This window comes from Hyperolius riggenbachi, chromosome 4 (genome assembly GCF_040937935.1).
Source record: "Hyperolius riggenbachi isolate aHypRig1 chromosome 4, aHypRig1.pri, whole genome shotgun sequence".
Lineage (NCBI taxonomy): Eukaryota > Metazoa > Chordata > Amphibia > Anura > Hyperoliidae > Hyperolius > Hyperolius riggenbachi.
In genome coordinates, this window is record NC_090649.1 from 16,564,807 (window position 1) to 16,589,523 (window position 24,717).

General features: G+C 50.8%; 1 protein-coding gene across 1 annotated transcript in view; it reads left to right on the plus strand.

Moving 5' to 3' along the window:
* LOC137504558 (vomeronasal type-2 receptor 26-like) overlaps positions 1–24,717 on the plus strand; it is a 136,588-nt gene that overhangs the window by 10,628 nt on the left and 101,243 nt on the right. The window contains exon 2 of the mRNA XM_068233140.1: positions 4,520–4,734. Within this exon, the coding sequence (XP_068089241.1) occupies positions 4,520–4,734 (215 nt within the window). The remainder of the gene's footprint in view (positions 1–4,519; positions 4,735–24,717) is intronic.

Here is a 24,717-nt window from a genome sequence, read left to right on the forward strand (position 1 = left end):
CGCTGCAGCTTCATGATCTGTACACACACTGCAGCTCCATGCTCTGTACACACACTGCTGCTCCATGCTCTGTACACGCGCTGCTGCTCCATGCTCTGTGCACACACTGCTGCTCCATGCTCTGTGCACACACTGCTGCTCCATGCTCTGTACACGCACTGCTGCTGATCAATGCTCTGTACACACACTGCTGATCCATGCTCTGTGCACACGCTGCTGCTCCATGCTCTGTACACACACTGCTGCTCCATGCTCTGTACACACACTGCTACTCCATGCTCTGTACACACGCTGCTGCTCCATGCTCTGTACGCACGCTGCAGCTTCATGATCTGTACACACACTGCAGCTCCATGCTCTGTACACACACTGCTGCTCCATGCTCTGTACACGCGCTGCTGCTCCATGCTCTGTGCACACACTGCTGCTCCATGCTCTGTGCACACACTGCTGCTCCATGCTCTGTACACACACTGCTGCTGATCCATGCTCTGTACACACACTGCTGATCCATGCTCTGTGCACACGCTGCTGCTCCATGCTCTGTACACACACTGCTGCTCCATGCTCTGTACACACACTGCTACTCCATGCTCTGTACACATGCTGCCGCTTCATGCTCTGTACACATACCACTGCTCCATGCTCTGTACACACACTGCTGTGCTAAGTTCTGTACACACACTGCTGCTCCATGCTCTGTACACACGCTGCTGCTCCATGCTCTGTGCACACGCTGCTGCTCCATGCTCTGTACACACACTGCTGCTCCATGCCCTGTACACTGCTACTGCTCCATGCTCTGTACACACTGCTGCTGTTCCATGCTCTGTACACACACACTGCTGTTCCATGCTCTGTGCACACACTGCTGCTCCACGCTCTGTACACACACTGCTGCTCCATGCTCTGTACACACGCTGCTGCTCCATGCTCTGTACACACGCTGCTGCTCCATGCTCTGTACACATGCTGCTGCTCCATGCTCTGTACACACACTGCTGCTGCATGCTCTGTACACACGCTGCTGCTCCATGCTCTGTACAAACACTGCTGCTCCATGCTCTGTACACACACTGCTGCTCCATGCTCTGTGCACACACTGCTGCTCCATGCTGTGTACACACACTCCTGCTCAATGCTCTGTACACACACTGCAGCTCCATGCTCTGTACATACACTGCTGCTCCATGCTCTGTACACCCACTGCTGCTCCATGCTCTGTACACACACTGCTGCTCCATGCTCTGTACACGCGCTGCTGCTCCATGCTCTGTGCACACACTGCTGCTCCATGCTCTGTGCACACACTGCTGCTCCATGCTCTGTACACACACTGCTGCTCCATGCTCTGTACATACGCTGCTGCTCCATGCTCTGTACACACGCTGCTGCTCCATGCTCTGTACACACGCTGCTGCTCCATGCTCTGTACACACGCTGCTGCTCTATGCTCTGTACACACGTTGCTGCTCCATGCTCTGTACACACTCTGCTGCTCCATGCTCTGTACACACACTGCTGCTCCATGCTCTGTACACACGCTGCTGCTCCATGCTCTGTACACACTGCTGCTCCCTGCTCTGTACACACGCTGCTGCTCCATGCCCTGTACACACGCTGCTGCTCCATGCTCTGTACACACACTGCTGCTCCATGCTCTGTACACACACTGCTACTTCATGCTCTGTACACACACTGCTGCTCTATGCTCTGTACACACACTGCTGCTCTATGCTCTGTACACACGCTGCTGTTCCATGCTCTGTACACACACTGCTGCTCCATGCTCTGTGCACACACTGCTGATCCATGCTCTGTACACACACTGCTGCTCCATGCTCTGTACACACGTTGCTGCTCCATGCTCTGTTCACATGCTGCTGCTCCATGCTCTGTACACACGCTGCTGCTCCTTGCTCTGTGCACACGCTGCTGCTCCATGCTCTGTGCACACGCTGCTGCTCCATGCCCTGTACACACGCTGCTGCTCCATGCTCTGTACACACACTGCTGCTCCATGCTCTGTACACATGCTGTCGCTTCATGCTCTGTACACATACCACTGCTCCATGCTCTGTACACACACTGCTGTGCTAAGTTCTGTACACACACTGATGCTCCATGCTCTGTACACACGCTGCTGCTCCATGCTCTGTGCACACGCTGCTGCTCCATGCTCTGTACACACACTGCTGCTCCATGCCCTGTACACTGCTACTGCTCCATGCTCTGTACACACTGCTGCTGCTCCATGCTCTGTACACACACACTGCTGCCCCATGCTCTGTGCACACACTGCTGCTCCACGCTCTGTACACACACTGCTGCTCCATGCTCTGTACACACGCTGCTGCTCCATGCTCTGTACACATGCTGCTGCTCCATGCTCTGTACACACACTGCTGCTGCATGCTCTGTACACACGCTGCTGCTCCATGCTCTGTACAAACACTGCTGCTCCATGCTCTGTACACACACTGCTGCTCCATGCTCTGTGCACACACTGCTGCTCCATGCTGTGTACACACACTCCTGCTCAATGCTCTGTACACACACTGCAGCTCCATGCTCTGTACATACACTGCTGCTCCATGCTCTGTACACACACTGCTGCTCCATGCTCTGTACACACACTGCTGCTCCATGCTCTGTACACACACTGCTGCTCCATGCTCTGTACACACACTGCTGCTCCATGCTCTGTACACGCGCTGCTGCTCCATGCTCTGTGCACACACTGCTGCTCCATGCTCTGTGCACACACTGCTGCTCCATGCTCTGTACACACACTGCTGCTCCATGCTTTGTACATACGCTGCTGCTCCATGCTCTGTACACACGCTGCTGCTCCATGCTCTGTACACACGCTGCTGCTCCATGCTCTGTACACACGCTGCTGCTCCATGCTCTGTACACACGTTGCTGCTCCATGCTCTGTACACACGCTGCTGCTCCATGCTCTGTACACACACTGCTGCTCCATGCTCTGTACACACGCTGCTGCTCCATGCTCTGTACACACTGCTGCTCCCTGCTCTGTACACACGCTGCTGCTCCATGCCCTGTACACACGCTGCTGCTCCATGCTCTGTACACACACTGCTGCTCCATGCTCTGTACACACACTGCTACTTCATGCTCTGTACACACACTGCTGCGCTATGCTCTGTACACACACTGCTGCTCTATGCTCTGTACACACACTGCTGCTCTATGCTCTGTACACACGCTGCTGTTCCATGCTCTGTACACACACTGCTGCTCCATGCTCTGTGCACACACTGCTGATCCATGCTCTGTACACACACTGCTGCTCCATGCTCTGTACACACGTTGCTGCTCCATGCTCTGTTCACACGCTGCTGCTCCATGCTCTGTACACACGCTGCTGCTCCTTGCTCTGTGCACACGCTGCTGCTCCATGCTCTGTGCACACGCTGCTGCTCCATGCCCTGTACACACGCTGCTGCTCCATGCTCTGTACACACACTGCTGCTCCATGCTCTGTACACACACTGCTACTTCATGCTCTGTACACACACTGCTGCGCTATGCTCTGTACACACACTGCTGCTCTATGCTCTGTACACACGCTGCTGCTCCATGCTCTGTACACACGCTGCTGCTCCATGCTCTGTACACACGCTGCTGCTCCATGCTCTGTACACACACTGCTGCTCCATGCTCTGTACACACACTGCTACTTCATGCTCTGTACACACACTGCTGCGCTATGCTCTGTACACACACTGCTGCTCTATGCTCTGTACACACGCTGCTGCTCCATGCTCTGTACACACACTGCTACTTCATGCTCTGTACACACACTGCTGCTCCATGTTCTGTACACATGCTGCCGCTTCATGCTCTGTACACATACCACTGCTCCATGCTCTGTACACACGCTGCTGCTCCATGCTCTGTACACACACTGCTGCGCTATGCTCTGTACACACACTGCTGCTCTATGCTCTGTACACACGCTGCTGCTCTATGCTCTGTACACACGCTGCTGTTCCATGCTGCAGGATATGTGCAGATATTCTGGTGTCTCATCTGGTTCCTGTCCCCAGACACTGCACCGGCCCTGGTCTGAGGGGGGATTGTCGGCAGCTGTAATCCCCCCCTGCATTTGCCTATGAGTGGGGATTGTAGAAAATCAATATAATTACCAATATTCCACCATTCTACCAGCAGCTTCACCAGGCACCCACATTTCCACATGCACTTTTTCGATTCATGTGTATCCTGTGTGTGTATATAGCCCTCCCTTCTGGCCTATCTCCTTGCGGCTCCTGACTCAGCATATCACGTCATATGCAGCAGAAGTCACAAAGAGAACTGAAGTGAGGACCTGTCTTTCTACTGGAAGCAGCTAAAATATCATGCTCCACTGTCACTACTCTGCAAGCCACCACAGGAGGCGACCCCCTTAGCAACTGCCCCACCCCTGCAAGGGCGAGGGCTGTTGGGGCTGTTTTAACACACCTGATTGTGTTATCATTTCTTTAATTAGGATAAGTTCCTGATCGCCATGTCACTGATACTCCTCATTACTGTGAGAGGCTGCTCATCACTATCTATGTGTGGTCTGGAGACCATTCATGAAGTCCAGCAAGTGTCAGAGCCCGGAGACCTCATGCTGGGAGGAATCATACAGCTCTCTACATATGTGGGTTATAACGCTCTCTCCGCTGTGGAACGAGGATGGGCCATGCACCTCTGTACAGAGTAAGTGCAAAACTCCTGCTGAAAACATGAAGGGAATGGAGGCTCACTTAAAAAATAATTTTCATGTGGACTGCAAAGTATTGTTAGGAAAATGTCTCTTTAGACACATAAGCAGCACAGTGGTGTAGTGGTTAGCGCTCACCCCTTGCAGTGCTGAGTCCCCAGTTCGAATCCCAGCCAGAACAACATCTGCAAGGAGTTTGTATGTTCTCCCCGTGCCTTTGTGGGTTTCCTCCGGGCATTCTTGTTTCCTCCCACATCTCAAAAACATACTGATAAGTTTTCTGGCTTCCCCCTAAATTGGCCCTAGACTATGATACATACACTACACAATGCATACATGGACACATGACTATGGTAGGGATTAGATTGTGAGCTCCTCCGAGCAGAGGCGGGACAAGGTCCTCCAGCACCCAAGGCTGAGACACCAAAGTGCGCCCCCCATCCCTCCCACCCCAGCTGTCACACACTGATTGCTATTACACTAAGAGGCGCCACAGGGCCCACAACCTCCCCAACACCTTAATATCTAGTTATCTGGCTTGCAGTCACTGCCATGTATCCCCTTTTCTTATTTCTTTCTGCTTAAAACACAATTAGGAATGACAGCTGAATGAATTGTGTGCCCCCTCCTACACTGCGCCCTGAGGCTGGAGCCTCTCCAGCCTATGCCTCGGCCCGGCCCTGCCTCCGAGGGACAGTTAGTGACAAGACTATATATATATATATATATATATATATATATATACATATATACTCTGTGACAGGGGAGGACTGGGACCTCTTGGCCTGGGGGGAAAACACAACCCAGAGGCCCTTGGGGGGGGGGGGGGAGTGTTACAACAGTGAGGCGAACAACAAAGATGGGATTGACCGTGGCATGATGTGGGCGGAGCTAACTGCATGGCACTATCATGCCAGTATGGACCAAAAATCTCTGAGGAATGTCTTAAAGAATTAAGGCAGTTCTGATGGCAAAAAAAATCATCATATTCAGTACTAGCAAAACATACCTAATAAAGTGGCAAAATACAGGTAGTCTCTGGTTAATGAAGGAGATAGAGAATGTGGGTTTGTTCTTAATCTGAATCCGTTCTTAAATCAGAACACTCATTTCTGTGCCTCTTCTGTCGTCCTCTATGTCACCTGTTCCCCCTGTGCCTTTTTTGTCCCCCTCTGTGTTACCCGTGTGTCTCTTGTCTCCCTCTGTGTCACCTCATGTCCCGTTCCTTATTTCCCCAGTGTCCCCTTTGTTCCCCTGTGCCTTTTTTGTCCCGTGTCACCTCTGTTCACCGTCTCTTTTGTCCCCCTATGTTACATCTGTTCCACGTGTCACCTCTGTTCCTCCTCTGTTACCTCATGTCCCCCTGTGCCTTTTTTTTCCCCCAATCTCTTTTGTTCCCTCTCTTCTCACTGTGCCTCTTTTGTCCTCCTGTGTCACCTGTTCCGCCTCTGAGATGTGGTGTATTTATACTTACCTGGGGTTTCCTCCAGCCCCATGAGGTGTGTAGGCTCCCTCGCCGCCCTCTCCATTGTGTTGTAGTCCCCCATGGTAATCTGGCTGGCCGCACTCTTCTGCGCAGGTACGGCTCGACTGCATGTGCACCCCCTTAATGCTTCCACAGCTGGGAGCGTTCTGTGCCTGTGCACTGTGCAGACGCAGAGCACTCGTGCGTGGCAGGGCATTGTAGAAGCACATGACTGGCTGCTACTGGCCAGATTACTGGGAGGGGTTGTGTAATATTACAACAAAGTGGCCAGAGAGGACAGCAAGGGAGCACCTCATGGGGCTGGAGGAAGCCACAGGTAAGTATAAATACACCAGTACACAACTCAGGTAGACTTTAAAGTTTCCTTTAAAGGACTTCCGATGCATCATCCAGTTGTACTAATATCTTGTACTTAATAAAGCCTTAATAAAGGACTTACGATGCAAAGTAAAAAAAATCAATTTTTTACTCACGTGGGGCTTCTTCCATCCCCGAGCAGCCGTCTCAGTCCCTCGCCGCAGCCCCGGTCCTCCTTGGTATCCCCTCTGGCTATCCGCAATGATGGCGACCCGCTGGTGGGGTCGGGTCTTCTGTGCCTGCGCGTCTATGTCATCTCACGCATACTGCACTTGCGCACAACTATTGCACAGGCACAATATGCGCCAGATGATGTGGACACGCAGGCGCAGAAGAGCTGACCCCAGCAGCGGGTCACCATCATTGCGGACAGCCAGCGGGGACACGAAAAAGGACCAGGGCTGCGGCGAGGGACTGACACAGTTGCTCGGGGATGGAAGAAGCCCCAGGTGAGTAAAAAAATAGATTTTCTACTTCACATCAGAAGTTCTTTAAGTAAAGTGGTAAGTGCTATTGAGGTAGTACAATATATCAGTATGCAGCCAAAGTAGTATATATAAATATGCATGACTTAAATAGAAAGTGCTGCAAAAAGCTATATCAGCTAATACCAGCAGGCAGCAGTGAAAGGGTTACATGAATACATCAGACAGTGGAATGCCTGGCTAGTGTGTTCAGAACTGGCCTGCTCAAAGCAGAACAAAGGTAAAGCAGAGGAGGTGTCGGCTTACAAGGTGACTCTGGTCTGTAGACTCTGCCGCTGTCAGCCTCCTTGTCCGTCCCAGCTACAAGAGGTAGGAGGCTGGGATTGAGGGAGACACTCGGCAGGGAGAGACATCAGGCAGCACTGGAATACTCGGCTGTCTCTGCCCTTTCAAATGACGCGCTGGAGGCGACGCTGCTCTCTTCTCCTCACTGGCTGGCTGTGTCTGCAGGCAAGGGGTGGGATCTCTGTTGCCTAGCAGCCAGTCTTAGCAGCCGGAATAGTAGCAGTTCGGGAGAAGGGCCACCCACTTCTGCAAATGTAAGATTCAGCCCTGGGCGGCCCTGATGTAAGGGACAGGAGGCGGCCCGGGGGGAAATCGCCCCCCCTCCCCCCAGGCCAGTCCGCCACTGCTCTGTGAAGCACTGCAGAAGATGTTGGCGCTATATAAATACTAAAAAATAGTAATAATAGGCTCGCGAAACATGTTGTCCTTTCTGGTGTCCATTAATATAAAATCCATTTCGATATCTTCAGTTTGAGGTAAGACTGTCTCATTATCCAATCAGAATTAACTACATACACCCTTTGGGGCACCTTCTCCAAATTTGTGTGCCTGTAGACACGTTCCTTCAGAAGAGAATGAACTTGGGGTCAAATGTCACTTCTTTTCTTTTATCAATACATTTTTATTGAAATGTTCATATCAAATACAAACAAACTTCAATTATGAGTAATGGCTGTCCAGAATCAGAAAATTAAAGGACAAAACAAGATGGTATTTGAGATCACAATGAAAAGAATCACAATTAGGAGGATGACGGCCTAAGGTTAGGGATATTTGGACCTTTTGTAAATATGTCAGCATTGTCAAACAAATAGTAATACATAGTTCAGATTGCATGAAAATCTCCAGCTAATCTGTCCTATAAAAAGTTATATGGTACTTACGTTACGTATTATACCATCTGAAGAGTTTGGCAGTTCCTTGTTTAAAGAGACTCTGTAACATGAAAAACCTCCCCTGGGGGGTACTCACCTCGGGTGGGGGAAGCCTCGGGATCCTAATGAGGCTTCCCACGCCGTCCTCTGTCCTACGGGGGTCTCGCCGCAGCCCTCCGAACAGCCGGCGACTGTGCCGACTGTCAGTTCAATATTTACCTTTGCTGGCTCCAGCGGGGGCGCTGTGGCGACTTTCGGCACGGAAATAGACGGAAATACCCGATCTCCGTCGGGTCCGCTCTACTGCGCAGGCGCCGGAAACTTGCGCCTGCGCAGTAGATCAGACCCGACGGCGATCGGGTATTTCCGCCTACTTCGGCGCCGACAGCCGTCAGAGCGCCTGCGCAGGAGCCAGGAAGGTAAATATTGCGTCACCGCTGTACGGAGGGCTACAGCGAGACCCCCGAGGGACGGAGGACGGCGTGGGAAGCCTCATTAGGATCCTGAGGCTTCCCCCACCCGAGGTGAGTACCCCCAGGGGACGTTTTGTCGTTACAGTTCCTCTTTAAGTTCTGTTGGCGCCACTACAAAGATTTAACCCTTTTTGAAAAGCTGAAATTCCTGGCTTTCCATTACACCAGGTCCCGTGTCAGTGTAATGCTCCATTGCCAAGTTAAAGGGTTTTGAAGGAGGGGTTTCCTTTGCATTACTTGGTTTGATGCACACATAAATTCTCTATAAAGTGTAGCTTATCAAAGATATGACACCTTATCAAAGTTAACACGCCTTATCAGAGTAGCATAGTGAGTGCTACAAACCCGCAGGGGCTCAGGGCAGGACGAGTGCCATTGCCAATTAGCAGGCATACGTTCGTAGCACTCGCTATGCTACTCTGATAAGGCGTGCTAACTTTGATAAGGTGTAATATCTTTGGTAAGGTGTGATAACTTTGATAAGGTGTGATATCTTTGATAAGGTGTGATAACTTTGATAAGGTGTGATATCGTTGATAAGGTGTGATATTTGAGTTATCACAGTTTAGTGAATCAAGCCCAATATGTGCTACCGATTTCCTGTGCAAAAGAGGAATTTTAATGAGACCTATGAGAAGGAAAGCTAATTCTGGGGCCTCTTGTAAAGAGATAGCTAAGAAAATGATTGATCATTTGGAAAATAGAATGCCACAGTGGCCTCATTTTAGGACATTCCCACAATAGATGAATAGTTGTGCCAATTAGATTGCAGCCTTTCCAACATTCACAAAAGGGTGCTAACTTAGTTAGCACGCCTAAAAGCTTTGGGCGTGCTAACTAGTGCGACGTTTTAGGCGCACCCGGTGCAACGTCTTCTTCGCACCCGGTGCAACATTTTGTGCGTTACAAGCAGCACTTAAACTTTGCGCATGCTAACTTAATGTGCAAAACTTTGCGTGCCCTAAAGGGCTTTAGGCGTGCTAAGGGGCTTTTAGGCGTGCTAACTAAGTTAGCTACCTTTTGTGAATCAAGCCCATTTGAGGGGAGTTATCATCAGAAAAACTGGCTAATTGTCGGGGAGATATTTATTTATTTATGTATTATTTATTTAAGTATTTATATAGTACCGACATATTACACAGCACTGTACAGAGTATATAGTCTTGTCAGTAACTGTCCCTCAGAGGGACTCACATAATTTCATGCCGACTTTGGTGGTGAATAGCAGAGCACACACATACATGCTATTGCTACCAAAATTGCTACATTTGTTACAAAGAATACTGGGCACATGTCAAAACACATTTTTTTTTCAAAAAGACCTTGTAGTTTTTGAGAAAATGAATTTTAAAAATGCAAAAAAAAATGGTTTTTAAACTTAGAATAATGAAAGTTTAAAAACCTTTTTTTTTTGTATTTTTAAAATCAATTTTCTCAAAAAACTACAAAGTCTTTTTGAACAATTCTTTTTGTAACTCGTAACCACTATTCTTCTTAACATATGTAGCATTTTTGATAGCAACGGCATGTATGGGAGCTTTGCTATTCACCGTGAAAGTCAGCACAAAATTATGTGTAAATTACGTGTAAATTAATGCGTAATTACGAATGGGAACAATGAACTATGAAATTGCTTACACTGCTCCCCCCAAATTACGCATTACGATTATGATGCGTAATTGCGTATTACGATGCGTAATTACACATGGGCGTAATTTCTGCTCATCGCTAGTCCCTACCACAGTCACATATTTATATTGTGTAGTGCATGTATCATAGTCTAGAGCAGTGATAGGCAAACTTGGATTTCCAGCTGTTAAGGAACTAAGGAACTACAAGTCCTACAATGCATTACAGGAGACACACAGTAATGACTAATAAAGGCAAACGCATTATGGGACTTGTAGTTCCTTAACAGCTGGTCTATCACAGGTCTAGGGCCAAATTTAGGGAAAGCCAATTATCTTATCTGTATGTTTTTGGGATATGGGAGGAAAACGGAATGCCAGAGGAATCCCATGCAGACAAGGAGAGAAAATACAAACTTCTTGCAGATATTGACTTGGCTGGAATACGAACCGGGGATCCAGCGATCAAAGGCGAGAGCGCTAACCACTACTGTAAAATATTTTCCTTGAGGTTTCATGGTGTGTAGCACATCTGGAAACTTTCTTGAGTTCATTATGGGTTTTAATAAAGCAGTTGGCCATTATGGAAAGTTTCACCTCTGAGGACCAATAGGAGGCATATTTGTCTAAGAGCGAACTTCTGAATTAGGCCTCTTGCACACTGCATACATTTCCGATTCCGATTCCGCTTTATAATCTGTTTTTACATCCGATTCCGATTCAGATTTTTAATCTTTACTGCATGCTGCGTTTTTTGATCCGTTTTTCTGTTGAATGTATTCAGGGAAAATCGGAATTGAAAATCGGAAACGGAATCGGAAACAGAATCGGAATCAGAATCGGAAAACGGATTTGCAGTGTGCAGGGAGCCTTAGGGTTTTGTAGCGGGCAAAGACCCCCCCCCCTGTAAGTTGAACTTGGGTATTTAGTAAGGATAGCAAATTTTGGCAAATAGGCCCAGTGCACACCAAAACCGCTAGCAGATCCACAAAACGCTAGAGGTTTTGGGTGCGGATTACAGATATTTTGCGCAGTGCACACTGAGCGGATTTGGATGCGATCCGCCGGCCGCATCCGCTTGTTAATCCGATTGGCTATTGTATTTCAATGGGCTGGTGCACACCGGCGGTTTGAGGTTTTTTGCAAACCGCAAACATGCAGCAGGAGGCACATTTGCGGTTTGCTGAAAACCTCAAACCCCCGGTGTGCACCAGCCCATTGAAATACAATAGCCAAGCGGATTAACAGGCGGATGCGGCCGGCAGATCCGCTCGGTGTGCACTGGCCCATAGAGATTGTTGTATAAGGGTGAGAACTGAACCAATGCTCTACTTGATGATACTGGAAAATGGTAGTATTGGAACTGGGAATTTCTGAGATAACATATCAAAGGGGAGCAGTATGTTAAGAGCGGAAATATCCAGTAGTGCATGTATACCCAAAACAGACCATTTCTGGTATCTGAAATCTTGAATAACTGCTGGTAAGGCAGAGATTAGGGATGCTCACCGAATTCCGTGGAATTCAGATTTCCGCCATTCCGATCGGAAATTGGCAATTCCGTTCCGTCGCATCGGAACGGAATTGCTTTAGCGCTAAATGGTAATTCCTGAATTGCTATTCGGAATTCCGTCGGAATGCAGATTTTTTTAAGCCAATCAGAAGGAAGACCCTAGACAGAAGCTTAAAGAGACTCTGAAGCGAGAATAAATCTCGCTTCAGAGCTCATAAATAGCAGGGGCACGTGTGCCCCTGCTAAAACGCCGCTATCCCGCAGCTAAACGGGGGCCCTTTACCCCCAACCCACCCCCCGCAAAAGTGTGTCGTAGAAAAAGTCGCTGGCTGTCTCTTCCTGGAGGCAGGGCTAACGGCTGCAGCCCTGCCTCCAGTCGCGTCTGTCAGCGGCGCATCGCCGCCTCTCCCCCGCCCCTCTCAGTGAAGGAAGACTGAGAGGGGCGGGGGAGAGGCGGAGATACGCGCTGACAGACGCGCGTGGGGCAGGGCTGCGGCGGTTAGCCCTGCCCCAACCAGGAAGCGCTCCCCCGGTGTATCAAGGGGGATTTGGGGGTGAAGGGACCCCCGTTAAGCCGCGCTATAGCGGCGTTTTAGCAGGGGCACACATGCCCCTGCTATTTATGAGGTCTGAAGCGAGATTTATTCTCGCTTCAGACTCTCTTTAAAAGTGAAACCAACAGGATTTCTGCATGAAAATCGGAATTTCTGCACCAATTAGAGTCTTAACAAAAACCAACCAATCCTACGTTAGCAACCAACTTCCTAGCTACCTATCATCAGCTATCCCACCCATTTTGTATATAAGAGAGGTGTGCAGTCACGAAGCTTGTGGGTTTCAGTCTGGTGTTGGACAGAGAGGAGAGACAGACGCATATTAGTTGTTTCAACATAAAACAATAGTCTTTTTAAAGACTGTGTGAGAGAGTTAGATTGGTGTGAGCTATATTAGTAGTAGTACTAGCTAGGTGTATTTGTGAGCGAGTGACAGACAGATTGTTAGTTTGAGTGATAGATTGTAGTGTAGCGTGTTATCAGTTGCTGTGTGGAGAGAGGGTTAGACAGAGCCAGCCAGGCCGCAGGCTTAGAGTTTGACAGAGTTAGTTAGGTGATTTCTTAGTTGAGTGTAGTGCAAGTTTTTTTTTTTTTTCTAAGTTCATTTTTTTTCTTTCTTTTTTTTTGTCTTTGTTTATTTATTTTCTTTATTTCAGCCCCTTACTTTGTTATCTGTTCTGTCACTCATACCCCTTCCCCAATAAAGTTTGTGGCCCTAAAACAATAGAGCGAGAGCAGCAGCAATTTCCTGCCACTCCTAAAAGAAAATGGAGTGATGGTGGTGTTGGTGGATCACATGAAGTACGTGATCAGGTTGAGGGTGGCAGCAGCAGCAGGAAGCGTTCCCCCCTGGTCAGAGATCTCTTCCCTGTGTTCGCACGCAGGAAATTTTTGACACTGCAGCAGGCGAAGACAGTTGTCAATTATTTAGATCAGGAACCCTCTACCCAGTCTGAGGGACTTGAAGCTAGCTGCAGCAGCACCAGTAGTAGCCAGGTTCCTTATGACCAGAACCCGACCGCAGCTGCTTCTCTTGACAAGGTTGCTTCCTCCCAGTACTCTCCTCCAGAAGTAAAGCACACCTACGTCAATGAGAGAGATGTGCAGAAGGATTGGGAGGAGGCATTGGAGGAGACCATGGGACCAAGCTCCCAAGAAGTGGTGGGTTCTGTGGTGACAGAAATGGCCCCTGTGTTTTCTTCATCCAGTGTCATCAGTCAACATCACCATCAGTCAACTACACAGGTGTTTGGTGGCCAGGCGGAGGATCCAGAAGAGTCACTTATGGGTTCCAGTGATTTGTTTGAACTGGATGATATTTTGGATGATGAGGCGGCTGATCCAATGTGGTCGCCATCTGGTGGGTTAGGCACTAGCAGGTGCTAGCCAGGGGCGTAGGGCCTGTGGTCGCAACGGTCGCCTCGGCGACCGGGCCCTGCTCCTGAAGAGGCGGGGGAGGGGCCCGGGGGGCCCATGTCCGTTTGGACTCGGAGATCCCTGCGTGCGTTATTGGGAGGGGGGAGCTGCAGCCGTGGGGAGGGCAGCCCGACCTCTGCCCGGGCCCCCCCCCCCCCCTCAGATGCAGAGTGCGCGGCGCACGGAAGCGCTGTAGGCAGAACTCACCTGCCTGCGTTCCAAGCGCCGCTGGTCTCCTCCCGCTCTGCATAGATGCTGTTACACACTGCTTCCGGCTAAACAGGAAGCAGTGTGTAACAACATCTATACAGAGCGGGAGGAGACCAGCGGCGCAGGGACGGAGGTGAGTTCCGCCTACAGCGCTTCCGTGCGCTGCGCACTCTGCATCTGAGGGGGAGAGGAAGGGAGGGAGAGGGCAGCTAGCGACCTACCTACCTACCTAACCTACCCTGGGGGGCCAGCTACCTACCTAACCTATCCTGGGGGGCAGCTACCTACCTAACCTACCCTGGGGGGCCAGCTACCTACCTAACCTACCTTGGGGGGCCAGCTACCTACCTAACCTATCCTGGGGGGCCAGCTACCTACCTAACCTATCCTGGGGGGCCAGCTACCTACCTAACCTATCCTGGGGGGCCAGCTACCTACCTAACCTATCCTGGGGGGCCAGCTACCTACCTAACCTATCCTGGGGGGCCAGCTACCTACCTAACCTATCCTGGGGGGCCAGCTACCTACCTTACCTATCCTGGGGGGCCAGCTACCTACCTAACCTATCCTGGGGGGCCAGCTACCTACCTAACCTATCCTGGGGGGCCAGCTACCTACCTAACCTATCCTGGGGGGCCAGCTACCTACCTAACCTATCCTGGGGGGCCAGCTACCTACCTAACCTATCCTGGGGGCCAGCTACCTACCTAACCTATCCTGGGGGGCCAGCTACCTACCTAACCTATCCTGGGGGGCCAGCTACCTACCTAACCTATCCTGGGGGGCCAGCTACCTACCTAACCTATCCTGGGGGGCCAGCTACCTACCTAACCTATCCTGGGGGGCCAGCTACCTACCTAACCTATCCTGGGGGGCCAGCTACCTACCTAACCTATCCTGGGGGGCCAGCTACCTACCTATCCTGGGGGGCCAGCTACCTACCTAACCTATCCTGGGGGGCCAGCTACCTACCTAACCTATCCTGGGGGGCCAGCTACCTACCTAACCTATCCTGGGGGGCCAGCTACCTACCTAACCTATCCTGGGGGGCAGCTACCTACCTAAGCTATCCTGGGGGGGCAGCTACCTAACCTATCCTGGGGGGGCAGCTACCTAACCTATCCTGGGGGGGCAGCTACCTACTTAACCTATCCTGGGGGGCCAGCTACCTACCTAACCTATCCTGGGGGGGCCAGCTACCTACCTAACCTATCCTGGGGGGCCAGCTACCTACCTAACCTATCCTGGGGGGCAGCTACCTACTCTAACCTATCCGGGGGGCAGCTACCTACTCTAACCTATCCTGGGGGAAAGCTACCTAATCTATCCTGGGGGGCAGCTACCTACCTAACCTATCCTGGGGGGCCAGCTACCTACCTATCCTGGGGGGCCAGCTACCTACCTAACCTATCCTGGGGGGCCAGCTACCTACCTAACCTATCCTGGGGGGCCAGCTACCTACCTAACCTATCCTGGGGGGCCAGCTACCTACCTAACCTATCCTGGGGGGCCAGCTACCTACCTAACCTATCCTGGGGGGCAGCTACCTACCTAAGCTATCCTGGGGGGGCAGCTACCTAACCTATCCTGGGGGGGCAGCTACCTACTTAACCTATCCTGGGGGGCCAGCTACCTACCTAACCTATCCTGGGGGGGGCCAGCTACCTACCTAACCTATCCTGGGGGGCCAGCTACCTACCTAACCTATCCGGGGGGGCAGCTACCTACTCTAACCTATCCGGGGGGGCAGCTACCTACTCTAACCTATCCTGGGGGAAAGCTACCTAATCTATCCTGGGGGGCAGCTACCTAACCTATCCTGGGGGGCACCTACCTCATCTAACCTATACTGGGGGGCAGCTACCTAATCTAACCTATACTGGGGGGCACCTACCTATCTAACCTGGGGGCACTTAATTGTCTAACCTGTATTCGGGGCACCTAGCTAGCCTATACAGGTGGCAACTATACTGGCTACCTATATTGGAGGCACCTACCTAACTAACCTATACTGGGGGCACCTACCTATCTAACCTATGCTGGGGGCAACTATTCTGGCTACCTATATTAGAGGCACCCACCTAGCTAACCTGTACTGGCGGCGCCTGCCTATCTAACCTATACTGGGGGCAACTATACTGGCTACCTATGCTGGAGGCACCTACCTGGCTAACCTATACCGGGGGCAACTATACTGGCGTACCTATGCCTGGCTACCTATACTGGGGGGACCTATAGCTGGCTATAGGGATTCGGATATGTGTGTGCGTCGGGTGTTGCCGGGGGAGGGGGGGCTGTTGTTGCCGTGGGGGGGGGGCCCACATCCAGATTCCGCATCGGGGCCCAGAGGTTTGTAGCTACGCCACTGGTGCTAGCAGCATGGAGAAACAGAGCAGACGGTTGGCCAGCAGCCTGCAAGTGCTTTCCCGTCTGTCAGTACCCACCAGTCCAATGCTGAGCATGGACGTGCTAGAACAGGTCGCACCACTTGCACCATTGCTCCACGTGCACACACGTCCCCATCATGGAATTATTTTACTGTTCTGGAAGAGGATACGGCTTGTTTGATTATGTAGCTCTATACCTTTAATGTGTGTGTTAGTATGTACAGAAGTAGCCAATGTCTCCATTATCGTTATAAAAATCAAGCGGGAAAGGGGGCATCCCTGCCTGGTACCATTGGTTATTTTATCCCCTTCACCCCAAAGGGGTTTTTACCCTAACGGACAAGAGTGATTTTCACCTTTCAGTGTTCACCCCTTTCATTTGCTAATAGCTTAATCACTACTAATCACAATTAAATGATCTATATCTTTTTTTTCACCACCAATTGGACTTTTTGGGGTTGATATTTGTTTTCAGTAATTACTTTATTTTCTATGCATTTTAAAGGGTAAAACAAGGAAAAAAAGAAAAAATACACTATTTCTCCAATTTCATCCCCTATAGTTTTAATATAAACACTGCTACTGTGCATAAAACCCACACATTTTATCTGTCTATTGGTCCTGGTTATCACAAGATTTTAATTTTGTCTCTAGTACAAAGTATGGTGACAATAAATTTTTGGAAATAAAGGTGTATTTTTTGTATGGTGTTTTTTTCTCACTATTTTCACGTGCATGGGAATGCATGTGGGTGCTTGCGCATGCACGCACGCACATGCACTGTGCATGCGCACACGTGGCAGAGCACTGTCTGACTTATAAAAACGTCCTGGAGCCATTAAGATGCTCTAGCAGGACGTTTTTATAAGTCAGCTTGTCATTAAGTGGTTAAAGTTATGTGAGGGTAATCCTGAGACATTGACTTTTGCCGAGGGGTTTTGATAAAGAGCCATTATAGCTCTATGAAAGTTGCCTTGGATCCCAAATTTAAGAAGAACATCTTCTAAGAAGCCCCAGTGGACCCTGTCAAAAGCCTATTCTGTGTCCAAGGCTGGGAACAGACAAGGCCCCCGACAGGTGTCAATATGATGTAGTACACTCAAGACCCTCCTCGTGCCACTGCCATCTGAGGCCTAGAGACTTTTTGTGAGCCCCACTTGGTCCAGTTCGATTATTTGTGGTAACAAAGGGAACAATTTGTTAGCCAGTACCTTCTCGTATAATTTCAAATCACAATTAAGAAGTGAGATCGGCCGGTAGTTGGAGGCAAGGGTAGAGTCTTTTCCTTCTTTAGGAATCACAGAAATAGTTGCTAAAGTCGACTCTTGCGGGATGGAACCAGATTGTACAAAGCCATTAAATAGTTCAGCTAATTTAGGGGCTAGGATGTGGGGGAAACGTTTGTAGCACTCATTAGAGTAGCCGTCAGGGCCTGGGGCTTTATTTCGTTTAGATTTAGTTATAATGTTGGCTACTTCCTGTACTATAATTGGCTCACTCAAGGAAGATATTTGTTGCTGGTTCAGAGTGGCAGGGGCATTTTTAGGCGTAGGCATTACAGGCCATTCCCTGGAGTGCCATTGATCCTGGGGATGCTATGCCCCTGGATTAAGACCTACCCATGAAAGAAGCCCCACCGACAGACTAAGCCCCTTCCCCATGAGTGTTTTATTACCTGCTTCTGCTGTGTGTAAAGCAACAGGAAGTATTGTTTCCTGTCCCCCTTTGTGCCTCTTTTTGCACCCCTTTGTGCCTCCTTCAGTCCCCCTTTGGGCCTCCTTCTTTTTCCTTGTGCCTCCTTCTGTTCCTCTTACCAACTCTGTCCCCCTGTGCCTCCTTCTGTCTCCATGGGCCTTCTTCAGTCCACTTGTGCCACCTCGGTCCCCATGTGCTTCCTTCTGCCCTCCTGTGCCTCCTCTCTCCCCCTTTGTGCTTCCTTCTGTCCAGATTTGTGCTTCCATCTGCCCCCCCCCCTCCTCTTTTGTACCTCCTTCTGTCTCTCTGTGCCTCCTTCTGTCCCCATCTGTCTCCTTGTGCATCCATCTGTCCCCCTTTGTACCTCCTTCTGTCTCCCTGCGTCTCCTTCATTCCCCCTTTGTGCCTCCTTCTGTCTCCCTGTGCCTCCTTCTGTCTCCTTGTGTATCCGTCTGTCCCCCTTTCTACCCTATTGGGGTTGTTTGTATCTCGGGGACTCCAGGTACTAAGCATCCATCTTATGCACCACATGATTCATATATTCTTTAGTGTGTGCATGTTTTCATTCTTTCGGGGGGGGGGGGGGGGGGGGAGGGTGACACAGGGCTTCTTGCCTGGAGTGACAAAAAGGCTAGAAATGCCCCTGCAGAGTGGGAAGCTTTAGTGTTTCTAGAAATCTCTTCATTCCTGAGTGAGAAGGTTGAGTAACCGAGGAGTCAGTTTGTAAATTGTAAAGCGATTCATAATAGTCATTAAAAGCGTTTGCGATTCCTTGGGGGTTAGTCAAAGGGGTTTTTGGGAAATTTGGAATTAATAATTTTTTGTTTTAGAAGTTTTGCTAGAAGTAGGCTAGCTGTATTGCTTTGGTTATAATACCTTCTTTTCAGTCTGGTCAAGACAAATGTGTGCTCTGAAAGTAAAGCTAAACGCAGTTCTTGTCTCAGACTGAAAAGCGAACATAAGAGAGTTGGAGAGGAGTTTGTTTTATGGGCTGTTTCAGCTACACAAATTTTGTTGAGAATATCATCTAATTTAGCAGTTCTATTCTTTTTTTCTCTGGCCCCAATTTTTATCAGGAGCCCCCTAATAACTGCTCTATGTGCCAACCAAAAGGTCGTGCCTCCAACTTGTCTGCCGGTCCCATTTAATTCAAAGTATTCTCTGAGTTTATTCCCTATTATTTGGACATGGTTGTCTTTTAGTAGCAGACTATTATTGAGTCTCCAGGGATTTGAAGAGGTCAGAGAGTTTGACCATTTCAGGCTCCTTTCACTCTGCAAATCCGTTTTGCGATTCCGATTCCGTTTCTGATTCTGATTTGCAATTCCGATTTTCCCTGGATACAATCAACAGAAAAATGGAGGAAAAAACGCAGAATGCAGTAACGATTAAAAATCGGAATCGGATGTAAAAAACGATTAAAAATCGGAATCGCATGCAGTTTGCAGGGAGCCTCAAAGAGATCCAGATTGGGGAGTGGTCAGACCACATTATAGCACCTATATCCTAATGTGTGACCAGTTGAAGGGTGTGTCTGTCTGATAGAAAGAGATTGATTATTGAATAAGTCTTGTGTACTGGTGAGCAGGGCTGGATTTATGGGCAGGCCCCCTAGGCCGGTTCCTAGGGCGGAAAAATGTTTGGGGCGGGTGGGGAGCCACCCGTGACAGACAGTTCGCATCCCCACAATGCCACAGGTGCGCAGATCTGTCCACCCGCAGCCGCCCGCTTTGCACACCGCAGCATGTCCTTGTGTGCGTGTATGTGTGTGCAGGCAGCCAGCGGGCAGCTACAGAGAAGTCGGGAACAAGGTAGCCAATTAGCTGCTGCAAACACAGCGACCCGACTTAGGAAGGAACAGAGGCGTCTGCAACGTGCATGGAGGTCTCACCACGCTGCAGAGAAACCCTCAGGGCGCACAGAGAGACAGAGCGAGACCTCCATGCAGAAATTAGGAGGAGTACCACAGCAGGCAGCTATTTGTCCTATCTCCCCTCTGCTCCGAGTCCCGACAAAAAAGTACGGGGGAGGGAGAGAGTGAGAGAGTGATCAGCTGATCGGGACTGAGCTCACACGGGGAGAAGCATGGCTCTAGAGCAGCCTTCCGAGGAGAGGCACCACAAAGCAGAAAGATCTGGTTCCTGACTGGGTATAACGTCAAGCTGTAACTGCAAGTATGTGAGTAGCTGCTGACTGTAACTGCATGTAACTTCTCCTAGAGTGACCAGACGTCCCGGATTGCCCGGGACACGTCCCGGATTCGGGGTCCGCTGTCCCAGGCTTAATGAGGTCCCGGGAAACGTCCCGCTTTCAGCAGCGGGACGTCCCGGCCTCGGGACTCTGGCCACTCTCTCCTCAATGAACTGGCAGCGGCGTCTATAGACGCCGTGCCAGTTCATTGCCCGCAGCCCCGCTCCAGCCTCCTCTTCCGGTGTCTGTTTCCGACACCAGCAGGCGAGCAGGGCTACGGCAAGATGGCTGCCGGAGCCCTGTACTGGAGACCTATTTGTGTCACTAGTACAGGGCTTCGGGCGCCATCTTGCCGTAGCCCTGTCAGCGCGGGAGACCAGAGCAGGAGGAACAAGACGGTCCCGGGACGGAGCAGCGCGCCAGAGGCCGGACACTTCTGCCAGGTGAGTAAATGCTTTCTTTTCCAGGTGAAATGTTTGCCCGCATTGTTTCTTTTCTGGTGAAATGTTTGCCCGCATTGTTTCTTTTCTGGTGAAATGTTTGCCCGCATTGTTTCTTTTCTGGTGAAATGTTTGCCCGCATTGTTTCTTTTCCAGGTGAAATGTTTGCCCGCATTGTTTCTTTTCCAGGTGAAATGTTTGCCCGCATTGTTTCTTTTCCAGGTGAAATGTTTGCCCGCATTGTTTCTTTTCTGGTGAAATGTTTGCCTGCATTGTTTCTTTTCCAGGTGAAATGTTTGCCCGCATTGTTTCTTTTCCAGGTGAAATGTTTGCCCGCATTGTTTCTTTTCCAGGTGAAATGTTTGCCCGCAGTGCGTTTCTTTTCTGGCGAAATGTTTGCCGCATTGCGTTTCTTTTCTGGTGAAATGTTTGGCCGCAGTGCGTTTCTTTTCTGGTAAAATGTTTGCCCGCAGTGTGTTTCTTTTCTGGCGAAATGTTTGCCCGCATTGCGTTTCTTTTCTGGCGAAATGTTTGCCCGCAGTGCGTTTCTTTTCTGGCAAAATGTTTGCCCGCATTGCGTTTCTTTTCTGGTGAAATGTTTGGCCGCAGTGCGTTTCTTTTCTGGTGAAATGTTTGGCCGCAGTGCGTTTCTTTTCTGGTGAAATGTTTGCCCGCAGTGCGTTTCTTTTCTGGTGAAATGTTTGGCCGCAGTGCGTTTCTTTTCTGGTGAAATGTTTGCCCGCAGTGCGTTTCTTTTCTGGTGAAATGTTTGGCCGCAGTGCGTTTCTTTTCTGGTGAAATGTTTGCCCGCAGTGCGTTTCTTTTCTGGTGAAATGTTTGCCCGCAGTGCGTTTCTTTTCTGGTGAAATGTTTGCCCGCAGTGCGTTTCTTTTCTGGTGAAATGTTTGCCCGCAGTGCGTTTATTTTGTACTGACATGTTGCCCGCATTGCGTTTATTTTGTACTGACATGTTTGCCCGCATTGCGTTTATTGTCTGGTGAAATGTTTGCCCGCATTGCGTTTATTTTGTACTAACATGTTGCCCGCATTGCGTTTATTTTGTACTGACATGTTTGCCCGCATTGCATTTATTTTATACTGACATGTTGCCTATTGCGTTTATTTTCTGGTGTCCGGGGTAACTGTTACTGCATTTATTATTTAATGGTCATAGATGGCTATGTTTGCTGCTTTGTGGTTACGGTATACTATTAGCATCACACAGTTTCTGCACACCCATGATACAAAGTCTCGTTTGTCCACATCATGGCGTAAACACTGCTTTCTTATGCCTCGCTGTTACATCATTACGTTAGCTCCGCCCATACAATGTCATGGCCACGCCCATTTTTTCGGCGCGCGCGCGCAGCCCCCCTCCCCCAGTCTTCGCCGCTGCGTGCTCCTCACTCCTTCCCACTTTTCGCCGCGGCGCGCTGCGCGCGCCGCCCCCCCCCCCCCCCCACGCCCCCCCCCCGTCCCAGGTTGGACCCACAAAAATATGGTCACTCTACTTCTCCACACCCCCAAAGCAGCATTAGGTGGTCTTGTTGTCCCCTATATAGAGGCACCACACAGCTCCTTCCAAGTGCCCCCACCCCCCTCTATAGTCACTACAACTCTCAGCATGTCCCCCCCATTCCACAGAGGCACCACTGCTGCCAGCATGCCCCTCCATACAGGCACTACTGCTCCCAACATGCCCCTCCATACAGGCACTACTGCTCCCAGCATGCCCCTCCATACAGGCACTACTCCCAGCATGCCCATCCATACTGCCAGCATGCCCCTTCATACAGGCACTACTGTTCCCAGCATCCCCCTCCATAGATGCACTACTGATTCCAGCATGCCCCTCCATACAGGCACTACTGCTCCCAGCATCCCCCTCCATAGATGCACTACTGATTCCAGCATGCCCCTCCATACAGGCACTACTGCTCCCAACATGCCCCTCCATACAGGCGCTACTGCTCCCAGCATGCCCCTCCATACAGGCGCTACTGCTCCCAGCATCCCCCTCCATAGATGCACTACTGCTCCCAGCATGCCCCTCCATACAGGCACTACTTCTCCCAGCATCCCCCTCCATAGATGCACTACTGATTCCAGCATGCCCCTCCATACAGGCAATACTGCTCCCAGCATCCCCCTCCATAGATGCACTACTGATTCCAGCATGCCCCTCCATACAGGCACTACTGCTCCCAGCATGCCCCTCCATACAGGCACTACTGCTCCCAGCATCCCCCTCCATAGATGCACTACTGCTCCCAGCATGCCCCTCCATACAGGCACTACTGCTCCCAGCATCCCCCTCCATAGATGCACTACTGATTCCAGCATGCCCCTCCATACAGGCACTACTGCTCCCAGCATGCCCCTCCATACAGGCACTACTGCTCCCAGCATGCCCCTCCATACAGGCGCTACTGCTCCCAGCATCCCCCTCCATAGATGCACTACTGATTCCAGCATGCCCCTCCATACAGGCACGACTGCTCCCAGCATGCCCCTCCATACAGGCGCTACTGCTCCCAGCATCCCCCTCCATAGATGCACTACTGATTCCAGCATGCCCCTCCATACAGGCACTACTGCTCCCAGCATCCCCCTCCATAGATGCACTACTGATTCCAGCATGCCCCTCCATACAGGCGCTACTGCTCCCAGCATGCCCCTCCATAGATGCACTACTGCTCCCAGCATGCCCCTCCATACAGGCACTACTGCTCCCAGCATGCCCCTCCATACAGGCACTACTGCTCCCAGCATCCCCCTCCATAGATGCACTACTGATTCCAGCATGCCCCTCCATACAGGCACTACTGCTCCCAGCATGCCCCTCCATACAGGCACTACTGCTCCCAGCATGCCCCTCTATACAGGCACTACTGCTCCCAACATGCCCCTCCATACAGGCACTACTGCTCCCAACATGCCCCTCCATACAGGCACTACTGCTCCCAGCATGCCCCTCCATACAGGCACTACTCCCAGCATGCCCCTCCATAGAGGCACCACTGCTCCCAGCATGCCCCTCTATACAGGCACTACTCCCAGCATGCCCCTCCATAGAGGCACCACTGCTCCCAGCATGCCCCTCTATACAGGCACTACTCCCAGCATGCCCCTCCATAGAGGCACCACTGCTCCCAGCATGCCCCTCTATACAGGCACTACTCCCAGCATGCCCCTCCATAGAGGCACCACTGCTCCCAGCATGCCCCTCCATACAGGCACTACTCCCAGCATGCCCCTCCATAGAGGCACCACTACTCCCAGCATGCCCATCCATACTGCCAGCATGCCCCTCCACAGAGGCACTACAGTTCTCAACATGTCCCCCACTCCACAGAGGCAGTACTGCTCCCAGAATGCCCCTCCATAGAGGAACTACTGCTCCCAGCATGCTCCTCCCCCTCTATAGAGGCAACAAACAGAGCTCTCAGCAAGCCCCACCTTCCTCTATAGAGGCACTACAGTTCCAAGCATGCCCCTCCTACTCTATGTAGTATTGGGTTGTCACCTAGGGCCAGATGGCAAACCCCTGGGCCCTGGTCTCCCCACAAGGTGATAAATGGCCCCCTGGAGCTTCTGCAGAGTAATCGCAGCAGAGCGCACTTACATGTCCATAACGCTCCTCTGTGCTTTATCCTCACAGACACCTCATCTCCGTGACCCAGCAACACATAACTCTACAGGGGCCTTGGGCGGACCACTATTCACATTAGAGGAGGCCTGGGGGCCCAGCAGCCAGCTCTGGGGGTCAACCCAGTGCTATAAGGAGACGCAGGGGCATGCTGGAAACTGCAGTGTCTCTGGAAGGGGAGGAGCATCCTGGGAGCTGTGGTGCCTCTGTGGAGGGGTAGGGGCATGCCTGGCAGCTGTGGTGTCTCTATAGAGGGGGAGGTACGCAGTGAGTGTTTTCCAGTTTGCCGCTATGGAACCGCCAGCCCTGGCTATCCCCTCAGTTCTTACCTTACCC